This window comes from Daphnia carinata, chromosome 3 (genome assembly GCF_022539665.2).
Source record: "Daphnia carinata strain CSIRO-1 chromosome 3, CSIRO_AGI_Dcar_HiC_V3, whole genome shotgun sequence".
In the NCBI taxonomy this organism is placed as follows: Eukaryota; Metazoa; Arthropoda; class Branchiopoda; order Diplostraca; family Daphniidae; genus Daphnia; species Daphnia carinata.
In genome coordinates, this window is record NC_081333.1 from 4,090,432 (window position 1) to 4,111,834 (window position 21,403).

Below are 21,403 nucleotides of genomic sequence, written 5' to 3' on the forward strand. Positions count from 1 at the left end.
TGCATGTGCAATTGTGCTTTGCATTTAAATGATTAGCCAACAACGCTTGTGAGCGGATAGAAGAAGGGAGGCGATATCGCAACGTTGCCAGCCGAGTGAGGACAATACGGGCCAGGCAACGTGCGAACGAGAAAAGGGTCTGTTCTACGAGAGACCACTTCACATAAATGTCGGAATTACAATCGGCCCTACTTCTAAGAAAACAGCTAGCAGGTAACAGATTTCTTCTTGACTAAACTACCGTAGAAGTAATTGAACAGCAAATGTGAGGTTGATAATGCATTTTTTAGTTACATTAATTAACGTTGGTTTAATTAATGGCGTTTGATGACGGCTTTTTTTGGAAATGACATTTTTGGCTTAGTTATTTTTAGCTCTACATTTACGTGCAACGATTTGTTCTTTACTAAATTTTTCATTTTACAGAGCTGAACAAAAATCCTGTTGAAGGATTCTCTGCTGGGCTCATTGAGGACAGTGACATATATCGATGGGAAGTGTTGCTCATTGGACCACCAGATACTCTCTAGTAATTTATAATAGCTAACCAATTTGTTTACAGCTGTTTTAATCATTGCCAATTTTTGTAGTGAGGGAGGTTTCTTTAAAGCCCACATCTACTTCCCAAAAGAATATCCACTCAGGCCACCAAAAATGAAGTTCATCACAGAGATTTGGCATCCGAACAGTACTTAACAAATTAGACTTATGAAGACTAGTATAACGATTAACCAACCTTGTACATTTCAGTTGAGAAGAATGGTGATGTTTGCATATCTATCCTTCATGAACCTGGAGATGACAAATGGGGTTATGAAAAGGCTTGTGAACGGTGGTTACCCATCCACACTGTGGAAACTATCATGATCTCGGTCATCTCCATGCTGGCAGATCCCAACGACCAGAGCCCAGCTAATGTGGACGCAGCGAAAGAATGGCGAGAAAATTTCCCGGAATTTAAGAGGAAGGTGGCAAGATGCGTTCGCAGAAGTCAGGAGGAGATGTTATAAGAAATGAGTAAAAGGTGAAATGTAATAGGCAATGCATGTCATTCAAAGTTCAGTTGCATTACGTTCGCCCGTCAGGATGTTTCCTGCGTGACTGAATTTTGGGAAGAATTCTCTCTCCAAATCGCTCATTTGTCTTATTTTTCTCTCCAATTCTATATTGCTCTGAATTCTATACAAAACAAAAAATTAATAAAAGAAACGTTTCGGTACTCCCAAACAAGACGAAATATTGAAAAGCGCGTGAAATTTAGGCCTTGCATGAAGAAAATCGTCTAGGAAAGTTTCTGGTGAAAATTTAGTTGCCCCATTTGCAAGCAGAGAAAATTTAACCAACTTATTTAAATGCAAGAGTTACAATTTCATGCAAGTTATGCCACCACAACTTGTAATTTCACCTCGTGATAATCTTGTCATTTTATATATTTTTTTAAAAGCAAATTTTCTCACTTCTTTCCTCAACTTTGAGGTAGAACATCTTCCTCCCGTCACCCTCCACTTGATCCCATACGGGGTGATTGTGTACGTTCATTGTGCACGTCTGATAAGCGATTTGACACGAATAAATGTCGATTCAGGCCTTGTAATTTTTTTAGTAATTCATCAAGATTCGCATTTTTGGTCCACAGATTGAGAATTTTTACGACCAATGTTCGATTTTTGCAAGGCTATTCCCATTATGCCAAAGAGTACAGCACCTAGTAAGATTCGCATTTAATAATTTCAATAGAAATGTTAACGTTATTAACTTATTATTTACTTATCAAGAAAAATCCTGGATAAAACAACAGGAGAGTCTCCCTGTAACCCATCGTTTTACTTATGGGAGTGATGATAACCGGTACATTTCCTCCCACCTATTAGAATTGTAAGTTTTATTATTACTTAAAAAGTTAAGTACGATCATCTTACGTTGTTCATAACGAAGAGAAAGACTGCAATGACGAAAGAGCACGCTGAGGCAGGCACCAATTCGATCAAGATGGCGAAGAGAACCCCAAACCACATTTCGGCGAATAGGTAAGCAATCAGCAGGGAGGCAAAGCAGTAAGGCGGCGGCAAAAGCAATACACCTGCTGCAAATGGACTTGCTATTGTCTGGCTCGCTGCCAAAACCCAAGCCCGAGCATGAAGTCCTGTCCGTTTCACGATTCGGTCCGATACAGCACCGCCAATCAAAATTCCGCAAGAGCCGCCCACAATGGATACTGAGAAAAGCCACATGCCCACATCAGTGCCAGGATAGTAGTAGTCAAAGTAGAGTTGGCTGTTGTAGGCCCAGGAAAACCCAGCTGTCAAAAGGAAAAAGAAATGTTGTAACTACAACCCCTGTCTTGGTGAGGCAACAAGTTTGGAACCGGTATGTCTGAAACAGGCGCCCAGGCAAAGCAAAATAACAAATGGATGGAGGAAGTAGCTCAGGTTGATCCAAGCAGTGTTGCAAATGGACTTTGACTCAATTTCTGGGTCTTTTTTGGAACTTCGCTCAGCTTCCAATGGCAAACTGTCATCTTTCTTCGAGGCAGCTATAGAGCGTGGATCAGAAGTTGTTAACAACAACAAAGCTGCGAAAAAAAATCCTGGAATTCCGCTCAAATAATAAGCCCAACGCCATCCCTTTAATTGGAGAAGGGGAAATGAAACATTAACTATTTTACAAGTGAATCACGACGTCTGTTGTTACTTGACCGAGGATATCCAACGGGGGTATGTAATTGCCAACCACATAACTCAAACCATAACCAAAATAAATGCCCCAATTAACCAGTCCAAGAGCAGCACCGTGTAACGACTTGTTAGAATAAAAGAAGACGTTACGTTTGTGTCTTTAAAATTGAAATAACAAAATTACCTGAGGAAAAAGGCTCATCACTAAACTGGCCGAAACAGGCTGACAGGCGGATTCCCTGTTTAAAAGATTACATTTCTTTCATATTGACTTTGCTTAACAACTGAATACTTACCCAAAAGCCACTCCGAATCTGAGGAAAATTAAGTGCCAAACTTCTTGTGCAGTGCCCATCACTACCGTACACGCGCTGAAAACGATGGTACTCGTTGCTAAGATCACCACTCTATCAAAGACAGTTTCAGTCAATGTCTTTTAAAATATATTAGCAGGTGTACCGATTGTATCGATCTGCAAGTGCACCAATTAACAATCCACCTATGCTGAATGCGAGGATGAAACTTGGGCCAGCAAGAATTTGATATTCGATGCCCATTCCATTATAATCCCACTGACAAAAAGAACTCCCATTGGTTAAATTCGTCAGCACATTGTCACACCTATTATTGTCCAAAAAAATAATCAAAATTAAACTATAACTACCAATTGTTAACATGATTTACGTTTGTTGTTCTAGGTACTCTGAGCAGGTCGTGTTGCCATCGCCAAACTGCTCTGGAACAGATGAGTTTCTTAGGCAACTTTGATCACCGTATTCCAGATCCTGTGACATGGCCCGGCTGGTAGTGCCTACAAGAAAATGTGACAATTCTCCAATGCCGTAACATAGCGACATAAGTGCCACCATGTACCACGCTTTGCTTCGTTTAACAATCGAAAAATCACTGGCGGCTTTCTCCGGTGTCGGGACGATCGCCTTTACCCCGCTTCCATCAACCATACATTCTTCCTCCATTCTGAATACCGGCTACGTTTCCTGTTAAACGTGTTTAATGAAAATGGCAATAACACAATTGGATTTCACATCTCAACTTTTTCATGAATCGCTTTCAAACTAATTCAAATCTTCCTGTGCCGTGTAGTTGTCGAACCTGCTAAGAGATGGCGTAGAAGCGCCTTTTTGAAATCTTAAATTACATAAAGCAGCATGATCAGCAAAACAAATTTTGTAACTTGGTCAAGTTTGGCTCACTTTCCAATTACTATTTGTCACTGGAGGCAAACATCTACAGATGATACAACCACATTTTACCAAGCTCGAACACTACCGCGTGAGGATCTCTTCAGACAGAGGGCAATGATAGGAAAGATTACTTACCTCGTGTTGCATCACACAGGTACACTGACAGGGAACTTTGCACTTTGTACTTTCCTCTGATAAGAAAAATCCTTCGCAGTCGAAGACCTCGAACAAGAATCGAAACAGAGCTGACACACCCAACACAGTGAGCTTTCACGACCTATGATTGATGAATGAGGGCTGACCCTGTAGAGAGGACATATTTCTGGGTTCTGGCCATTTCTTCTGAGGCGTATAAACTACGTAAGCTGCGTCTGGGACTACTTTTCTCGTCTGAATCGATAACTATAGCCAAGCGCCACTAGCGGCAAAACAACGGGCTGGTTCAAGGCGTTCTGCAGAGACACTGAGTATTGCAGTGTAACGCATTCACAAACTGATGTAACCAGATAACTCAGCCTATCTATTCTTTCACTGTTGATAACGATTCCAAAAAGCTTGTTCTCTAATCTGTTATTTAAAGACATTACCTTACATGAAGCAACAGTAATTTTAAAACTAAGGATATCATGTTACAGAAAAAGCAAACCCAACCTTGAAAACGAGTATTGAAATGTAGCCTCCAATAGGTATAGATTCTCGCCCTACCTCCTCACACGACCGCACGCGTCGCAGATATATTTTACCTTTCCTTTCCTAAAGAACCGAAGGTCACTTTTCTCATTATCATTACAATTCCAAAACGAGAAAAGGATGAAACTTAATCTGTTTTGAAATTTGAATGGTGGAAAAATGAAGTTTCTGTTCAATGCCACAGCATGCAGTTCATGATAAACACTTGAAGAATGATTTGGTCATCCATTCGCTTACGATAGACATGTTTTTAGTTGTTAAGTCTTTAAATAAGGAATGGAGATAATTTTCCTGTTCGTTTTATTATGCATTGGCTAGTAATAAAACTCAGAATTTTATAAAAGCTCTCATCAAAATACCTACAGTTCAGACTGAAAAAGAAAAGATGAGATCCTCCATCGGATCAGCAGTTCTGTTGGAACCATCTGATTCACCTAAGATGCACTGGGTCACGTTCGTATAAAAATCTTTTGTGGCCCAATGAGATCTGTTGAGATGTTCAACAGACACAGTCAGCCAAGTAACAGTGGTGTACACATCGCAAGGATTCGGTACATCTTCTACCCACGGAACAAAAAACCTGCCACAAAAAGAACAATAACATTGTGCTCACTATAATACCTAAGATTTACGTACCAATAAGAGTCGCGTACTTTGATTCCGGCTTTGCTAGTGCATAATCCAGTGAGGAAAGTATCATCGAAAGGGATGTACGGAATTGTTTGTGCAGCCGCCAATAAAGGAGCTATTGTAGAACCAGGTAAAATAATAGCTGCTCCACTGAAATACACCGGATAGTTAGACCAAGGCCAGTCATCCCAGCTGATGTACCATTTCCCTTCTTTGAAAAACGATGGCATAAAATACATCAATATAAATTAAAAGATAGAATCCATCTAAAATCTAATTACTAATGTACCTCTTAATGGGAGACTGTTCACGATGGAACCATAAATACTTTGCTCTGAAGCGTTGAGGCTTCTGATTACCGTTAGAAAATTCTTGGTGTTGACGTAGACGTCGTCATCGATTTTTAAGACGAAATCTACTTGCGAACAGTGATCATTTATCCAGTTCAATAGCCCGACTACTTTAACTGTAAGATTATAGTAGTGGTCCATCATTTCAATCTGGAGAATGTCGTGATGTGTTTCATTCTCTTCTTCGATTTGCTTTTGGATTTCTTCGTTTGCTGGTAAACCGACTACAAACGCGTGTCCAATAAGGTTCACTGATCCAAGATCCGACTGCATTTGCAAATGACGTAGCCACGTTTGTCGGATTATTTTGCGTTTGTGGAAATAACTAGGCGCAGAAATGATTGCCACGAATAGAGTAGAGGCACTATTACTATAAATTTTGCTTTGACAGGACTGAATTGCGATAGGATATTGGTAAAACGTAACGTCATTCAGCACAGGACCGAAATCCGGTCGTAATCTTTTTACACCATGCAAGGGTTTCATCCCTGATTGAGCGACAACATAACGCGTATAGTTCTCAACCCCAGGATAGGGCGTGTCACGTAATTGGCTTGCTAGGTATAAGTAAAAATCACGTTGAATGATCGTGAAATTTTGATCAGACTGCCATATTACTTCGTCCTGCATAGAACTTTTAACACTAGGTGAATTGACGTACGTATTCATTGGCTGGATATAAAACTGGGAATGATTTCGAATGAATGCGTCGTGAATTCCTCGTGTCACGTCGATTTGAAACGCTCCAAGCGACACGTAAACGACAACTGCGAAACTGAGGAGAAGTACTCCGACCTTTAATCGTAAGACGGTCACCATTGTTGGAAGTGAACTACTTTCCCAGGTTTGTAACGAGAATTTCACACATTGTTACGGTTTAAATGTCCGTGTTAGAATGATGGGCTAGCGTATGTTAGTCTACCCTCTTCGTGCATATGCGACAAGGGCCCAATATTTGTTTTGTGTTGGCATATACTTAACAGCTGTTAATTGCCCCGTCATTGCTTGTAATCAAGCACAATCGTACATATGCGTAAGTATAACACACATGATAAGAGCTACAAGAGAAATACTTAGCTGCTTGATGGACAGACTGATGATGACATTGAACGAAATAACAAAATCAATTGAACTTGTGTCTCAGGTATCCAGGTATTGCTATTCAAGACAATCGATTGTTCATGTTGAGAAGGAAAAATCATGACTTTTAGAAGGGTCCACTGTTTGATTAACGCCCGCAGGTCGTTCGATGACGCACTGCGTCGCATTCTTATAGAAATTCTCAGTGGCCGAGTGAGATCTGTTTAAGGTGTTCCCCACTATCCGTTAGCCACGTAATAAAGGTGTGCACGTGACACGGCTCTGGCATTTCTGATGCACCTCCGACGAAGAACCTTTTCCAGTTAGACACGAAAGCAATCACCAAAGACTCTAACTATAAAATATTTCACGTAATTTTTGTTTCCTTTACCTGTCACAAAGGCGCACCTTAACTCCGGCTTTGCTACTATATAGTCCTGTCAGGTACTTGTCATCAAACGGGAAATACGGCGTCGTTTGCGAAGCGGCCAGTAACGAACTGATTATGCTACCCGGCATTAGCACAGCTGCTCCTTTGAAATAAACCGGATAGTGGACCAAGGCCAGTCTTCATAACTAATGTTCCACGTGCCATCTGAAATCGAAGTGTATAATGATAAATTATTCATCCAAAATTAATTTTTTTTTTTCTGTTGCTTACCTCTTTGTGGAGGGTAGTCGGAAATAGATCCGTACATACTTTGCTCGGATGCGTTGACTGTTTTCAATACTGTTAATAAATTTTGAACGTTGACGTACACGTCAACGTCTACCTCTAACATGAAATCCAACGGAGAGCAATTGTTATTCATCCAATTCATAAGACCGACTACCTTGAGCGTCAAATTGTAATAATCATCATGCATCTCAATTTGGAGGATATCACCGTACGTGGCCTTTTCCGATTCGATCTGCTTTTGGATTTCCATGTCTTTCGTTACTCCGAGCACAAAGGCAAATCCAACCAGATTGATTGAGCCATGGTCTGTTTGCTGCAATAAATGATTTACCCACGTTTGGCAGATGACATCCCGCTTGTGAAAATAATTCGGTGCGGAGATGACAGCAACAAATAATTTCCTAGCATTATTACGAAAGAAATGAAGACGACGACAACCAAACTGAGTATCATCAACCCTAGTCTGAATTGTTTCGCGGCACCCGTTAAGGAAAAACTATCAAAAATAACGACTGGCATTGTAGCCTCACTTTGGCAGACGGAAAACAAGAGATTCGTTTCCAATAGTAGGAATTGTTGCACGCAACTAGGCACGAAATGAACGGGTACGGTAAGATGAATAAAAAGAAATCTCGGAGAGATATATAAAAATCGGAAAACGGGAGGATGCGAAAATAGCGACAGGTGAACAGTGACAACGTGTCTACCTTGTTTGTCCCGTCATACATCAATCGGTTGCCTTAAAAAACAGACGACTCATGGTGTGCGATCAACAATAGGACTAATAAAAGGAAGGGCAATTAAGGAGCGAAGCCCGGGCGAGTTGCCATGACAACTGAGGACACCTGCTTGGCGACAAACTCACGAATATGGAGCGACTGACAATAGTAATCATAAACGGGATTTACTGCCCAACTGCAGCACTGTTTTTCTATTCAATTTTTATCTGTTAGTAATCTCGTACGTTCCTTAACTGTAGCATCTGTGCGTGTTGGTAAGATGCAAGTTGCCAACCCTGTCACTAGGCTGCTTGGCCGAATGCTGGAACGAGACAAGGTGAAATACATTTTCATCCGGTTAGTGGGTCATTAATGCTCCTGTCTGTGTGGGCAGCTTGTAATGGAAATTCGTCACATCGTTAGGAGCACCAACTGCACTTTATTTACGTAGCGCACGCATCTGTGAAATCGACGGACCTTATGTTAGAATGCAAATAAGAGAATTTATAATAGAAAGACGAGTTAGGCATATGTAAGTCGATTCGCAATACACGCTGACAAATCGAGCGAACGCAGTAGTTATTTTGGAAGATGAAAAACATGGTTACCGATTGCCAATCCCGTTCGAAAATCCATCTTGGCGTATTTTTTATTGCACTAGTGCTCCTTGTTGTTTTATTAGTTCATCCGAGAACAGAAATTTACAATTATTACCAACAATCACAACGAAATCAATTGGACACTAATGCTCTGAGTAAGTCCGGAGTTCCGGTCGTGAATCACAATTACAATTTAATAGGAGACGATGTTCGATTCGGCAACTTGAGCCAGTTTTTCGGGGGCCAAGTCAAAAGTGAATGCACTTTAGGTTAGTAGTTAATTGTAATTTTAAAATGCTTTTTTAATTATATGCGCCGATAAAACGGCAGATTATATGAACAGCAAGAAATTGCAACAGGATCATCCCTGCGTTATCGAGACGATCCGGCAACATTACTTGAATAAACCATCACCACCGAACATCCAACTGAAATTGGATTCTGACGACGATAAGGACCGATCGCCTGGTCAAACGGGTATCATTTTCAGGCTCTTGAAAAATAAGGTATTATTTCACGATTATTAGATTTCTTTAGCGTGATTGCTTACATTTGTTCGCACGGATAGACGAATGGATTCTTCGTAGAATGCGGAGCCCTTAATGGTGAATACATGTCGAACTCACTCGATTTGGAAAGGAAATATAATTGGGGCGGAATACTGATCGAAGCCAATCCAATTACTTTCCAAAAACTTCTGTCACGTAACAGAAAAGCGTGGACGTTGCCCATCTGTCTTAGTTTAGAACCATATCCTACCGAGGTTTAGTAGAATTAAAATTTGAAGACCTAAGCCAATCAGTACAATGTTTCCCATGCAGGTTACCTTTCAGCCAAAGAACGGTGATCCTGGACACAGCCATATTGAAGGGGAAGCTGAAACATTACAGAAACCTGGAATACCGGGCGTCGATCCTGATGCGGTTAAAGTTCAGTGTTTTCCGTTTTATTCCGTTTTGTTGGCAGTGGGGCGGACAGACGTGGATTTTTTTAGTCTCGACGTCGAAGGACACGAACTGCAAATTCTTAAGACCATCCCCTGGCACAAAGTTGACATTAAGGTACGTAACATTAAAAAATGATGGCAAAATTACGAAAATTGTTTTAAACGCCGAATATTTTTACCAAATTGTGTGTCGTATAGACATTGACTGTTGAATGGGACAACATGCCGGAAGGCCAAGAGGCGTTGTCTCGTTTTATGGAAGACAGTGGGTTCATGAGGATCGGTGCATTTGATTTTAAGTTCACCAGAGATGTCATCTTCGTTAAAGATTTGATTAATATCTGATGAACAATTCGGTGTTTTACTAGTCTCTTGTCCACTGACCGGATTTTGCAATGCAGGTCCTGTTTCAATTGATGCAAAATACACTACTGTAACTGCATATTTGGACATAAATCAATCTTACAGCAATTGAGTTGCCGTCTAGGCCTATAGCTTACAAATTTTTCCATGAACAAAAATTTAACTAAAAGTAATCCATTTAAGAAAATGGGAAAGTTAATATTGACAGGATGATTTGTCAAGTAAGCATTTCCTAAAATTAAGTGTAATATATGCATATACTTAATTTGTTCAATAGTTTCTTCCTACTGAAATACCCTTAAGTATAAAGTCGCTGCCCTGCATTCTGGAAACATAACAAAAGATAAATCGCACAACAATGATAGAAAGCAATGGTTTCGACTAGTGTAGACAAAACGTCATCACTCGAGCAACAAAACAATATCGGTCGTGGCCACAAGAAAGTAAAAGTGTTCGCTATAACGAAGTTGAATCGGTAATGGGCACTTATTGTCCCTTTGTTGGTTATTTGGGGAACAACGGCAAGGGAGGAAACAATTCAGGAAGAAAGAAAGAATGGTTCTTACTGCTAAAGCGTGAAATGATGGGTGAAACTCCTTGCCCGGCGGATTGTATTTAAATGCATCTGAAACCACTGGCCATCCATCAGTCTTTACACCACCGCTTCCATTTCCACCCCAAGAACTCTCAAGATGAATATTTCTGTGGTAAATATAAATTTAAGTTTTGGCTGCTTTATCCAACATAATTTTTTGAAAAATCTATTTGTCTTTGATACATCAAGATTGCCTTCTTCCTTGCTTTGTGCTTCGCTGCAGTGATGGCGGGTGTCACTCGATACGGTTTCAGTATGTCTCCAAATACCGATTATTTCGAGCGAAGTACATTTTTTATTTTGATTGTTACTGTTCCATATTTTACTCGATAAAAGGTAACGCTGGCTTCCAACCTGGTGGCGGTATTGCTAGCACTGGACACGGCTACGGAGGCGGCTACAACACATTCGGAACTAATGTTTATTACGGCGGCGGAGTCGGTGGAGCCTTCGGTAAAACACAACCAATTCCTCATTAATACGCCACTACTAGATGAATTGCTTTTTAAACTCTTTTCGTTTTTACATTTTATGCACAATAGCAAGCTCTAGCCATTACGGGCGCTAGGAATTGAAGATGGTACCAGCTCGCTTCCGTTCTCAATAGAGAAACAAATGAGTGCTGAACTTTTCGCCTTGGGACTGCTGTATTACATTTTGTAACTTTTGTCTGTAGAGAATAGGTCTCTAGGAATCTTTGACGGAATAAACCGAGACATTTTTTTCCTACGAACTACATTGTTTTGTTTTGTTATTCGTCGTCTGCTTACGTTGCCGAATCGACGGCTATCTTTAGCATGTTCCGCCTGTTCGAACGAAAACAAACGTTTGGAATTCGCATCGATTCAACGGCTCCCATCATTCTATCTCATACCTCACGAGGTGGTGGGTTTGTAGAGAACAATTCCGATATCTAGAAATGGTCGTGTAAGTAATATCTCTTGTCATGTTCGATAACCAGTTACTTTGTTTATGAATTGAAGACACTTCGTATTGGAACATTGTTGTTTTTGTCTAAGTCTTTCTGATAATTATATTATCTAGTTTTAGCCGATTTACTGCATTGACATCTGGAACAACAACTGTTGTTGAAATCCCATCTGACTATGGGTATGTTGTATTAACTGGAATTGCATCAGCATGTCTCTTAACCTGGCAATCAATTCAGGTAAGCAACTGATAGTAACTGCTAGCTTTACCTATATCCAAATATGGCCACACCTCTACAGGTAGGCCAAATGAGGAAAAAGTTTGGCATCCACTACCCAACCATGTACAGTCAAGAAACAAGTGGTGATGGGCACCTATTCAACTGCTACCAGAGAGCTCATCAAAACACGTAAACAAAAATTGAAATACTTAACATAGAAAGAGAAAGCAATGGCACCTTTTTTGTTCACTTTGGCTTCTGCCATAGGTTGGAGAGCTACCCCATATTTTTAATGCTTTTATTTACTGGAGGACTTCAATACCCCATTCCATCAGCACTAGGAGGTGCTGTATGGATTGCTGGTAAAGTTGCATACTCTCAAGGGTATTACACAGGAGGTATACAAAACAGGTTCTACTTGTATCTCGTAAAGACATTTTAATGAATTGCTTTATCATTTACAGATCCGAAGAATCGCATGCGTGGCTCTTTCGGTTATCTGGGACTTATCGTACTTTTGGGTTCATCAAGCCTGTTTGGAGCCAAACTGCTTGGATGGTACTAGGTATTAGTATCCTCAGGAAAAGCAATAAAAATAAACTAAGCTAGAAGAGATTCTTAGTAATTGAAAAACGATGTTGTCATTGATTTTGTTTCATATATTCCGTTGTAAAAAAGTTAAAATAAAAGTCGAATAACAGCATGTCCAAGTCAACCATTATATAAACCCAATTGCATACTATTCCCTGCATTTCTCTCGTCCCACTGAATGAACCCATACCGGTTTATCGTTTTTATCGTTCGTTACTCCGATTCTGATAGCGTCGAAAGATAGCTAGGGAGCCTACTTTAGCTGGTTTGTTGATCTACTAAACTTATTTTGTGTGTATACAGAACGCATGAAACAAGCTTGTATTCTTTCCAACGATTTCCGCGGTGGAGAACCTTTTCAACTAAGAAAAACAAATAATTTTACAGGATGGCCGCGTACGTATAAATTAACGTTCTATTTCGTCGTGTCAGAATTGACTGGCGTAGGATACCTGTATAGATTTATCCCTTAAAAAGTCTTGCCCCATTTATAATTTTCTATTAAGCTATTCCAGATATAGCACGTTTGCCTCATTTTCGGACTTGGGTCCTCTTGTTGAAATTAAACCTGACTACGGATATGTTATACTAGTAGGAGTTGCATCTGGTTTTCTCATATCGTGGCAGGCAGTTCAGGTACTTGTACGATAGACTATGAAACAAAATTTGAAGATACAGCCTCTGAACGCCAAAAATAGGTTGGAAAAATGAGAAAAAAGACCGGTATAAATTATCCTATCATGTACAGCCAAGATACTACTGGTGACGGACATCTATTCAACTGCTATCAAAGAGTTCATCAAAATACGTTAGTGCCTTCTCTTTATTTTATTTTTTAAGGAGGCGTCACATACGTCGATCGCGTGTTAAAATGTCTTATGTACAAGGTTGGAAGGGTATCCCCTTTTTCTGATGCTGCTCTTCACCGGAGGATTGGAGCATCCCATTCCGTCGGCTCTTGGAGGTGCTTTGTGGATTGCTGGAAAAATTACTTACTCTTTAGGATATTACACAGGAGGTATATATTATGAATTGTCATAAAGTCAAAAACGTATTTCAAAAGTTCGTACTTTAGACCCCAAAAAACGTGTCCGTGGCGCATTTGGAAATTTGGCACTTTTGACGTTGACAGGATCGTCAATTGCATTAGCTGCGAGACTTTTGAGATGGCTCTGAAATTACATCATAACTGAAATTCAGATGTCCCGATGCATTAGTCCAAGGTTTGGTTACGGAATGTAATTACACTTTCTGTTTTAAACCAGCTGTTTCTTCAAGTGCAAAACAGGAAATCTGCAATTTGTGTACAATTTTTGTGGTTTTCGAAAGGATGGATGCGTAGTTAGCTGAGAACGTTTTTCCACGTTTTTTTTTCTTTTGTTTTATTCGGATAGCCAATAGCAGTCGACGGGCTTCAAGGAGATAGGTTCGGATGCGATAATAAACGTTGGTTTTGCTGTGTCACGGGTATGACAGAGATAAAAGCAGAATCAAGGTTGTATCTACGTCGCCACATAACCATTGGTGCATATCGAGATGATATAAGGCTCACTGAAACAAATTTTTTAGGCATACGCGGTTGAATTGTCCCTGATCCGGCTGTTCATTTGGCGCTTCTTTAACTCGATAGTGTTTTTCCCGTTCGAATCGCACGTCTGACACTCCTTACAAAATCGTCGGCTTGTTGTACCAAAAACATTTTGTATGAAAATTATGGTGTCTATTCAGTTATCGCATCAGTATGGCTGGGTTATTCTCGTTGGAGTTGCTTCAGCCTTTCTTATACTTTGGCAAGGAATGCAAGTGGGAAAGATGAGGAAGAAGTTTAAGATTCATTACCCAACCATGTATTCCACCGAGAACAATGTGTTCAACTGCTACCAAAGAGCTCATCAAAATACGTAACTCAAAAATCTTTTCTCGATGAAAGAGTTCTGTTTTTATCGCTACATTTTTTTTCCAGGCTAGAAAACTATCCACAGTTCCTTATGCTGCTGTTTATAGGAGGCATACAATTTCCCATTGTTACGGCACTAGCAGGAGTGGTTTGGATTCTGGGCAAAATAGCATACAGCCTTGGATATTATACTGGTGGTAAGTTCATACTTATTTAGGAGCTATGTGATATTTTAGCTACAAGTATGGTTTATTAAAATAGACCCTGCAAAGCGCATGAAAGGATTTTTTGGCTACATCGGACTAATAACAATGTTGGGGACAACAGTTTCCTTTGCCCTTAATCTTCTTGGTTATCTTTGAGATTGACTCAACAGGTTGTGGTCCTTAGCTGTTTTAAATTTAAAAAGTCATATTCCAATTACCCAGAAATGGTTTAATGTGTTTAAAAGCAGCCAGGATATTGGTTAACAAGTTACTTAATTTGTTCATTTGGTTTTTAAATTTTAAATAGTTTCACTTGAATTTTGGATTAGACATATGTTTTAAGAAATGGGATAGTTAGATAAAATGAATATATGAAATTATTATCACACAGGAAATATTATCACTAAAAAGGAAACCATTAGACTTGATTGTTTCTTTAATCCCAATAATCGTTTAATTATATTGGTATGGTCAAAAGAGCATTAAGAGTCGATATTTAAATAAGCAACGCCGTATTCCTAGTGCGGTAATTTGTTGAAGCGTTATCAATATTCAATAATTTCACATTCGTTTTGTGATTTCCTCTTCAAATATTTCGCTTGCCGTAACACACCTGCAAATGTAGATAGCATGTGTTTAATAATTTTGAATTGAAAAGAATTTATCGTCAACGCTGTTCAAGTACTAGTTTAGACTATATTACCGGCATTGTTCCGACGAGAAAAAAGAACCTGTAGAACATTCGACGTCAATTTGGGGAGGACAACGACACTTGCAACTTCGTTCGTCCCAATCTTTGGAGATAAGAAAAATGATGCATTTCACAGCCGTCCTTCAACGCATAATTCTACTCAAATTATAGTCGCTTATACGTACAGAGAGGAGCCTTGCAAATTTGCTGCACGGGTTTCCCAGGTTTTGATCCGTTCTGTTTGCAAACACATTTGCAATTATTTTTATCGTAGACCTGTTGTGGATTGCAATCCGATGCTTTCACCTATCGTTTTCAAAACAAGTTTTGATGTCTAGCCTGCATTTATAGTTACAGACATTATTAAATTCGTTGCAGCTTACCTTACACTGGCATTTGCATTTGTTATGTTTTTCTATTTGGACTTGCTTGTAGTTTACAGTTACTCCTTTACTATTAACATCAATTACCTCCTTGACATTTAAATGTACCCCTCTACTAGCAACAGCAACTGCCTGTAAAGATTGAGGAATGATAAATTTAACACAACATATACCTAGCCTTCAAACGCTAGATATATACCTGCGTTTTTATTATGGTGATGGCTTCTGGAACTGGGACGCATTGAAGTCTTTCGTTGTTGCAGCAACCGCCACAACGTTCGACTAATGTACAGGCCGGCCACCATGTAATGTTTGGTTCTTTAGGTATCTCCACCGGAATCTGTAATCATTTCTGGGCGCTTAATATCTAATGTTTCTAACCAGATCATTTCTCCATTAATATATCCTTACTTTTCGTGGTTTGCATTCAGCAGAACGATCTCTAATAATCTCATTACTTTTCCGCAAGACTTCAGGCTTGGGTGTCGCTTCGCGTTTTCGAGGCGAATCCGGCGGTGGTATTCCTGTCCGTAACATCCGTAGTGGGACTGCGACTTTAGTTTTGAGGTACATTGATAATTTTTAACATCCGATTTGCGCAAACCCACCATAACATTTTCAGACGTTTAGTTAAACTCACCATTCCCCGCTGGCGAGAGCAGCGTAAAAGTCAAATCTTGGTGGGCTGAAGAGTTATCGAATTCGTGATCTGGGGGCGAATCATTCATTAGGAAATGCGAAGCGGCAACGGGAGTTGAAGCTGCGTTCGTCGAGCTATCCTTCAACAAGGCGTTATAGCAAGTTTTTCGTAGCTCTAAATTATCCCTCTAAAAATCCATATGAACTATGATTGATAAGCCATTCGATTATTTTTAAAATATTGTTCTAATTTTATTCACCAGCTCGTCACGATCTGGTGTGTTATGTCGCCAGGTGCCGAGCATGACACTTCGAGTGAAAGGAGACGAACAAATTTCGGTTCCACCTACTCGAATAGTTTCGAGCAACAAAGCCTCCAAACTGCTGACCCTACCGAGACGAATCTGCGTTGTAGAAAGTCTGATTAGTTTCATCGATGTTATTATGAATGAATAAAAACTGTTACCTGAAATTCGTATTCCGGATCGATAGGATTTTCTCCATCGGAAGTTCTAGAAAAATCTCCGTTGGTGTGCCGTCCAATACGAGATGTACTGGTATACGTGAGATTCATCATCAGTAATAGAAAGGCAATAACGTTTGAATATTCCATATTGGGCCGTGGAAATTGGTAGAACAGTTCGGTTATGCGTCCTCTCTGTGCGGAGATGTCTTGTGTACTGATACGTGATCTGTTGGAGGTATAAGTCACGGACGCATTTTATAAAGAAGTGCTACTAGACACAACGGGTCGTGACTTGACTTTGCAAGTTGCCGTTTTTCTGCCTGGAGTAGGCGGAAAGGGTGGGAGGATTCTGCTCTGGGGTAATTTCCCAACTTCCCATGTGCAGACCCGCAGTTGGAATCTTTTTTTTTATCATATCCCCATCCGTTTGAAAAGTTCAAATACTCGGGCAATCCAATCCTGTGGCATTGTCATGTGTTATTTTCAAACATTTGGACAGAATTTTTACGAAAAGTGACCTCAGAAACGTGGGAGGAAGAGTACGTCAATGTCGATGACGTCTATTTGGGAACGAGAACTTTTCCTGGCTTTGTTTGCCTCTTTTAAGTAAATAAGCCGTACGGCTCATTGCCCAGTGTATAGCGTTCTGGTAAGATTTCAAGAGAACTATCACGCCCTTTACGTGACTCGTGTGGCCGTTTGTAGGTAATGTACCAGCAGACAACAGATGACTGAATTTTACTATCAACAAATAAGTACACGGACATGTTTGTTTGCTGGCAGACTGTTGTAAGGAACCCACTGAAGAGGAGATGTCCGGCGCCGACGTCGTCCAAGGCAAAAGTCTAGACAGAATTTGACCTGCAAGGCGAGGCACTCGGTAACATCAAATATAAATGAGCAAAACTTGATTTAGTGTAATCATAAATCAAGAAATAGAACATTTGTACCAGGATGTTTACCTCGGTGAAACATTTGTGAAAACGTTGCCAAATTTAGATAAAATAGCACGTTGGTATGTTTTCTTGCCCAGTTCTGTCTATACGGCCAATTCGTGGAAGCAGAAGATTGGAAAGCTCGCAAATAAACAAAAATGTTTAACTGATCTATCGATAGCATTACTATAAAGTGCCGACCGCCTTTTATTAAGGATTCGTAAATATTGGTTTCTTAGAAAAAACGAAATCTGGAAATCGCAAATGTTTACAGCCAACGAAAAGCGCATAAGAGTTACTTTAGTAAAAAAAAGAGGGGGGGGGGGAAAGCTATTCTATTAGATTATAATATATAATTCCAACAATATCAATACAATATTTTGCATGCTCTGACAGGATAGAGAAAAGGCGCGTAAGATCTAAAAACTTCGAATAATATTTGAACCGAATAATGAAAGTTGAGATTCGAGAACGGTGATGTTGTGTCTATAGAACTAGACGAAAATCGTTTACTCACAGTCGGCCTGATAGAGCTTCGAGTATCAAGCATCTCAATCAACACAGGTAGTTGCCGAGGTCTGGAAGTTGCGTACGCACCTCTGTAAAATTTATTTGAACGCGCCGCAACTTTCGGGAAAACTTAGCTATAAATAACACTTGATTTACTCAATACGAACACGTAAGCCGATTCTCAATTTTTCCTATATTTTTTGTTATTTTTATTGTTAAAAAGAAATATATTCGTTTATGAAACTGCATTTCTAGTGCTAAACATAGATGGCACCACTGTTAAAAGGCAGCAGACGATACAATGGTAAACAAATTTGTACTTGACTGTTTCTGTCAATGTGTCTTCCTGGAAATCTCGTAGGCGTTTTTAACCCATTGTTCATAATTTTTACCAGAGCCATGGAGAAAACTTGTTACTTTTTTCAAATACCAACGGAAGTTATGTGCATGATTGTTAGTCACTTATCTATACACGACAGAATCTCTTTCAAATTCGCATATCCACATTTTTTCTGCCAGCATAGGTATGATCACAATCTTCCTGACATCGATAGCAAATTAATAGAGCGTAACATATAAACAGAATGTTTTATTATCCTTCAGGCACATAAATGTCAGGGAAGCATTTGCTTGCAGTGAAGAAAACATAGAAAAAATACTTCACAATTATAACCCAGATGTGGTAACCAAATTGGATTTTAACTATTGCTACTGGTTATCAGGAAAAGAAATAAGTGATTTTGCAAGAAGTTGCACCAATCTCAAAGAGCTATCTGTGGCACATACAAACATTGACATTAGTGACGTAGCTGAAGTGTTGAGTGAGAATGTCAAGCTATCCAAACTGTCCCTCAGCATTACAAACCCAGATAGCTATTGGTGTACAGAACAGTCTGTTATTGATTGCCTACAACAGCACCAAGAGGATTCTGAAGAAATGTCTAGCAAAATGATTTGGCAAAATCTTCTATCATTGTCTCAACTAGGAACAGCTAAAGAGTCTTTGGCTCAACTTAGCTACTTAGATCTTCACACTGGACATAACCCTGTTATTCTAGGGACAATATTGAGGTATTGAAACTATTTTCACCATTTCACTGTTCCTAGAACTTGTGAGTAACAAATTCATCTGTTTTTTCTTTTTAGTGCATGCAAAAATTTGGAGAATCTTTCTATACAGCTGACTGTTGAACAAGAAAAACTTGTCTATCCTGAAGATTTAAAAATAGAAGATTGGCCTTCAAGAAAAACCATCAGCAACTTGCTTGAATCTTTTGCTGTGGACAGTGTGGAACGGTACAGTCCCCTCCCACCACGTTCTTTAAAATCCATTGTTGTGTTAGTTCACAACAAAAGTAGGACTATGGAAGGTCCAATGGAACAATTTATTCAGAAGATAGTTGATAAAAGTTCTAGCTACATACAGTGCTTATGGGCAGCCATACCTTTCTTAACATTGCGCGATATGGGATTCAGTATTAAGAATATGATTGCTTGGAAGGAAACGAAAAATTTTAGTGATATCGTCTTACGACAGAAACGTCTACCTTTTATGGAGAGCCTTGCGTGTAACAAGTATATGCAAAGAGGCGACTTTAATTCGCCACACCTAAAACAAATTGAGTGCGGATTTTGGAAAGATGTATGTATGTTTCTAGTTGAATGTATCCAACCGAATAATTAATCCCTTTTCTTATTTACGGCAGAATTTTGCGAGTTTTTGCCGAGCTCATCCGTTGCTGGAAAGATTGCGATTAAACAAGCGCCCTTGTGAAGTTTCAGAGCTTTATAGCATCATCGATTGGAGTCGCTTACCACCAATACGAGTCCTATCGCTCCATTCACGAATTATTTACGCGTCAGACTATTTGCAAAACAGCTGGATGAGAAATCGAGCTGAAAGGGCATTGTGCATGCTACTCAATAAATGCCCGTCATTAGAAGAACTTGAAATTTGTCCCGATTTTAATGAAAGCCCAGACGCCTTGATAAGGTTCGTAATTGCTTTATTTTGTAACACAAATATTTATTTAGATGTTGCTTCTCGATTAGGAATTCGCGGGAAACATTTCTCACAGCCGATTCGCTTTCTGGATTGACGCTATGTCAAAATTTAAAGAAGTTTTCGCTTGTTTCCGTGAAGATATCGTACAAGCAAGAAGAAATCAACGACACCTCACTACTGGAGGAGGTAATCCTTTTTATTTTCATGTAATTCAAAAAATGTTAAACACTCTTTTGATTTCAGATTGTAACAAAATGTCCTAATCTCGAATCATTGAAAATCCAAGACTTGAGTATCGGTTTAACGCATAATGGTGCCAATGAGCGCAAAAATTCCGTTTTGGAAACGCTTTATTGGTCGTGCATAGAGAGATGCTGTTTGACACTACGATCAGCCCACAAACTCCGTTTACTGAGGTGGAAAATGCGCATCGTTTCACAAGCCTTTGACCAGTTAATCCGCTTATTAGCCTATTGCCCTTCGCTGGTCCAACTGGGATTGGTTGCAAGTTCCGTTCACTGTGGGCTGGACATGTACTCATGGAACGAAACAATGTTCGCGGCATTTTTCGTTGAATTCGTTCAACATTTGCCGAAACTAATTGCTCTTTTAGTCGTCCTTCCCGGTGCTCCAACGTCGCATTGCATAGCAGCCACCGCAGCTCTGGAGTCCACCTATCGTTCAACTCGCCCGTGTTTCTGTGCGCAAATCACGGACAGTCTGAGCAGTGCTAATCCCCCTAGTTTGCCCTGGATACACTATCAAGCGCTGGCCTGCGATTCGTACCCATCCGTTGGTGAGTTACCCTATCATTTTACGACATCCGACAGTCATTACTGATTCCCTTGTTGAGATCTCATTTATTGACATTTGCAAATTGACGTTCAAATTTATCGACATTATTTTCAATGAACTTGGCCCTTTTCAACTGCTGGACAAAATTTAATTAAAATTGACTTATGATGGGACGGACGTGTAATAATCGTATAGTTTTGCGAATATTTTGATCTGACTGCGCGAAAAAAGATGCCTGTGTCTTAACGATTTTTTGTATATTCCGTTATCGAGTTTACTATACAATTGTTTCGCTCAAATGGTTTTCTGTGTTTCGATTTCTTTGGCATTAACATTCTCTCACTGTGTCCGTGACTAGGACGTGGAGAACACACAGTCGGAACACATTTACGTCGAATGTGCTTTCGCCAAGGCTATTGCCATTACTGCTAAGTGTTTTCCATTGTAGCCGAAACGCTTAGGTAATTTGAAGTCAACGACCTTCGTTCGCCTCGTTATTTCCTCTTAAAAAATAGGTACGATGTCAATTTGGCCATGACTGAAATCCACTTTAAAAGTTTTCAACACGCATCTTTGACGAGAACAAGTGGGTTGTTCATAACCT

The 21,403-nt window shown here is 39.8% G+C and overlaps 9 protein-coding genes across 10 annotated transcripts; 5 read left to right on the forward strand and 4 right to left on the reverse strand.

Moving 5' to 3' along the window:
• The first annotated feature begins 109 nt into the window (after positions 1-109).
• LOC130693593 (ubiquitin-conjugating enzyme E2 G1-like) lies at positions 110-1,594 on the forward strand. Its single transcript, XM_057516762.1, has 4 exons — positions 110-213; positions 427-529; positions 591-688; positions 751-1,594. The coding sequence occupies exons 1-4, from the start codon at positions 168-170 to the stop codon at positions 1,008-1,010; spliced, it is 507 nt and encodes a 168-aa protein (XP_057372745.1). The 5' UTR covers positions 110-167; the 3' UTR covers positions 1,011-1,594.
• LOC130693582 (putative metabolite transport protein HI_1104) lies at positions 1,575-4,323 on the reverse strand. The gene is made up of 10 exons (XM_057516749.2): positions 4,016-4,323; positions 3,360-3,673; positions 3,135-3,296; positions 2,972-3,082; positions 2,860-2,914; positions 2,692-2,799; positions 2,366-2,624; positions 1,920-2,299; positions 1,768-1,864; positions 1,575-1,705 (listed from the first exon to the last, which is right to left on the reverse strand). The coding sequence occupies exons 2-10, from the start codon at positions 3,650-3,652 to the stop codon at positions 1,611-1,613; spliced, it is 1,560 nt and encodes a 519-aa protein (XP_057372732.1). The 5' UTR covers positions 3,653-3,673; positions 4,016-4,323; the 3' UTR covers positions 1,575-1,610.
• Positions 4,324-4,900: 577 nt separating this feature from the next.
• On the reverse strand, positions 4,901-6,407 carry LOC130693785 (lactosylceramide 1,3-N-acetyl-beta-D-glucosaminyltransferase-like). The gene is made up of 3 exons (XM_057516992.2): positions 5,490-6,407; positions 5,207-5,411; positions 4,901-5,150 (listed from the first exon to the last, which is right to left on the reverse strand). Exons 1-3 carry the CDS (start codon positions 6,367-6,369, stop codon positions 4,937-4,939), a joined length of 1,299 nt encoding a protein of 432 aa, XP_057372975.1. The 5' UTR covers positions 6,370-6,407; the 3' UTR covers positions 4,901-4,936.
• Positions 6,408-6,704: 297 nt separating this feature from the next.
• Positions 6,705-7,828, reverse strand: LOC130693157 (lactosylceramide 1,3-N-acetyl-beta-D-glucosaminyltransferase A-like). Its single transcript, XM_059494821.1, is given in 6 exon segments — positions 6,705-6,852; positions 6,854-6,944; positions 7,022-7,187; positions 7,190-7,225; positions 7,292-7,772; positions 7,820-7,828. Coding segments are annotated over 6 exon segments (906 nt in total). The 3' UTR covers positions 6,705-6,729.
• Positions 7,829-8,586: 758 nt separating this feature from the next.
• On the forward strand, positions 8,587-9,999 carry LOC130693782 (protein Star-like). Its single transcript, XM_057516989.2, has 5 exons — positions 8,587-8,896; positions 8,958-9,133; positions 9,196-9,390; positions 9,449-9,688; positions 9,772-9,999. The coding sequence occupies exons 1-5, from the start codon at positions 8,620-8,622 to the stop codon at positions 9,916-9,918; spliced, it is 1,035 nt and encodes a 344-aa protein (XP_057372972.1). The 5' UTR covers positions 8,587-8,619; the 3' UTR covers positions 9,919-9,999.
• Positions 10,000-10,384: 385 nt separating this feature from the next.
• LOC130693156 (uncharacterized) lies at positions 10,385-13,730 on the forward strand. The gene is made up of 13 exons (XM_057516279.2): positions 10,385-10,643; positions 10,721-10,784; positions 10,868-10,984; positions 11,074-11,458; positions 11,576-11,699; positions 11,761-11,870; positions 11,949-12,079; positions 12,146-12,239; positions 12,654-12,668; positions 12,779-12,908; positions 12,971-13,080; positions 13,160-13,290; positions 13,348-13,730. The coding sequence occupies exons 4-13, from the start codon at positions 11,451-11,453 to the stop codon at positions 13,446-13,448; spliced, it is 954 nt and encodes a 317-aa protein (XP_057372262.1). The 5' UTR covers positions 10,385-10,643; positions 10,721-10,784; positions 10,868-10,984; positions 11,074-11,450; the 3' UTR covers positions 13,449-13,730.
• A 107-nt stretch (positions 13,731-13,837) lies between these two features.
• On the forward strand, positions 13,838-14,761 carry LOC130692962 (glutathione S-transferase 3, mitochondrial-like). The gene is made up of 3 exons (XM_057516061.2): positions 13,838-14,173; positions 14,236-14,366; positions 14,431-14,761. The coding sequence occupies exons 1-3, from the start codon at positions 13,977-13,979 to the stop codon at positions 14,529-14,531; spliced, it is 429 nt and encodes a 142-aa protein (XP_057372044.1). The 5' UTR covers positions 13,838-13,976; the 3' UTR covers positions 14,532-14,761.
• A 37-nt stretch (positions 14,762-14,798) lies between these two features.
• On the reverse strand, positions 14,799-17,443 carry LOC130692945 (balbiani ring protein 3-like). Of its 2 annotated transcripts, none has more exons than XM_059494347.1 (9): positions 16,555-17,443; positions 16,349-16,492; positions 16,090-16,276; positions 15,861-16,003; positions 15,649-15,789; positions 15,450-15,536; positions 15,252-15,372; positions 15,079-15,169; positions 14,799-14,988 (listed from the first exon to the last, which is right to left on the reverse strand). In XM_059494347.1, exons 1-9 carry the CDS (start codon positions 16,699-16,701, stop codon positions 14,937-14,939), a joined length of 1,113 nt encoding a protein of 370 aa, XP_059350330.1. In that variant the 5' UTR covers positions 16,702-17,443; the 3' UTR covers positions 14,799-14,936. The 2 variants fall into 2 exon arrangements, with proteins under 2 accessions (XP_059350330.1, XP_057372023.1); XM_057516040.2 differs by having other exon boundaries at positions 15,450-15,581.
• An 869-nt stretch (positions 17,444-18,312) lies between these two features.
• LOC130692931 (uncharacterized) lies at positions 18,313-21,089 on the forward strand. The gene is made up of 6 exons (XM_057516021.2): positions 18,313-18,523; positions 18,603-19,070; positions 19,146-19,641; positions 19,706-19,992; positions 20,052-20,190; positions 20,248-21,089. Exons 1-6 carry the CDS (start codon positions 18,336-18,338, stop codon positions 20,842-20,844), a joined length of 2,175 nt encoding a protein of 724 aa, XP_057372004.1. The 5' UTR covers positions 18,313-18,335; the 3' UTR covers positions 20,845-21,089.
• The last annotated feature ends 314 nt before the right edge of the window (positions 21,090-21,403 follow it).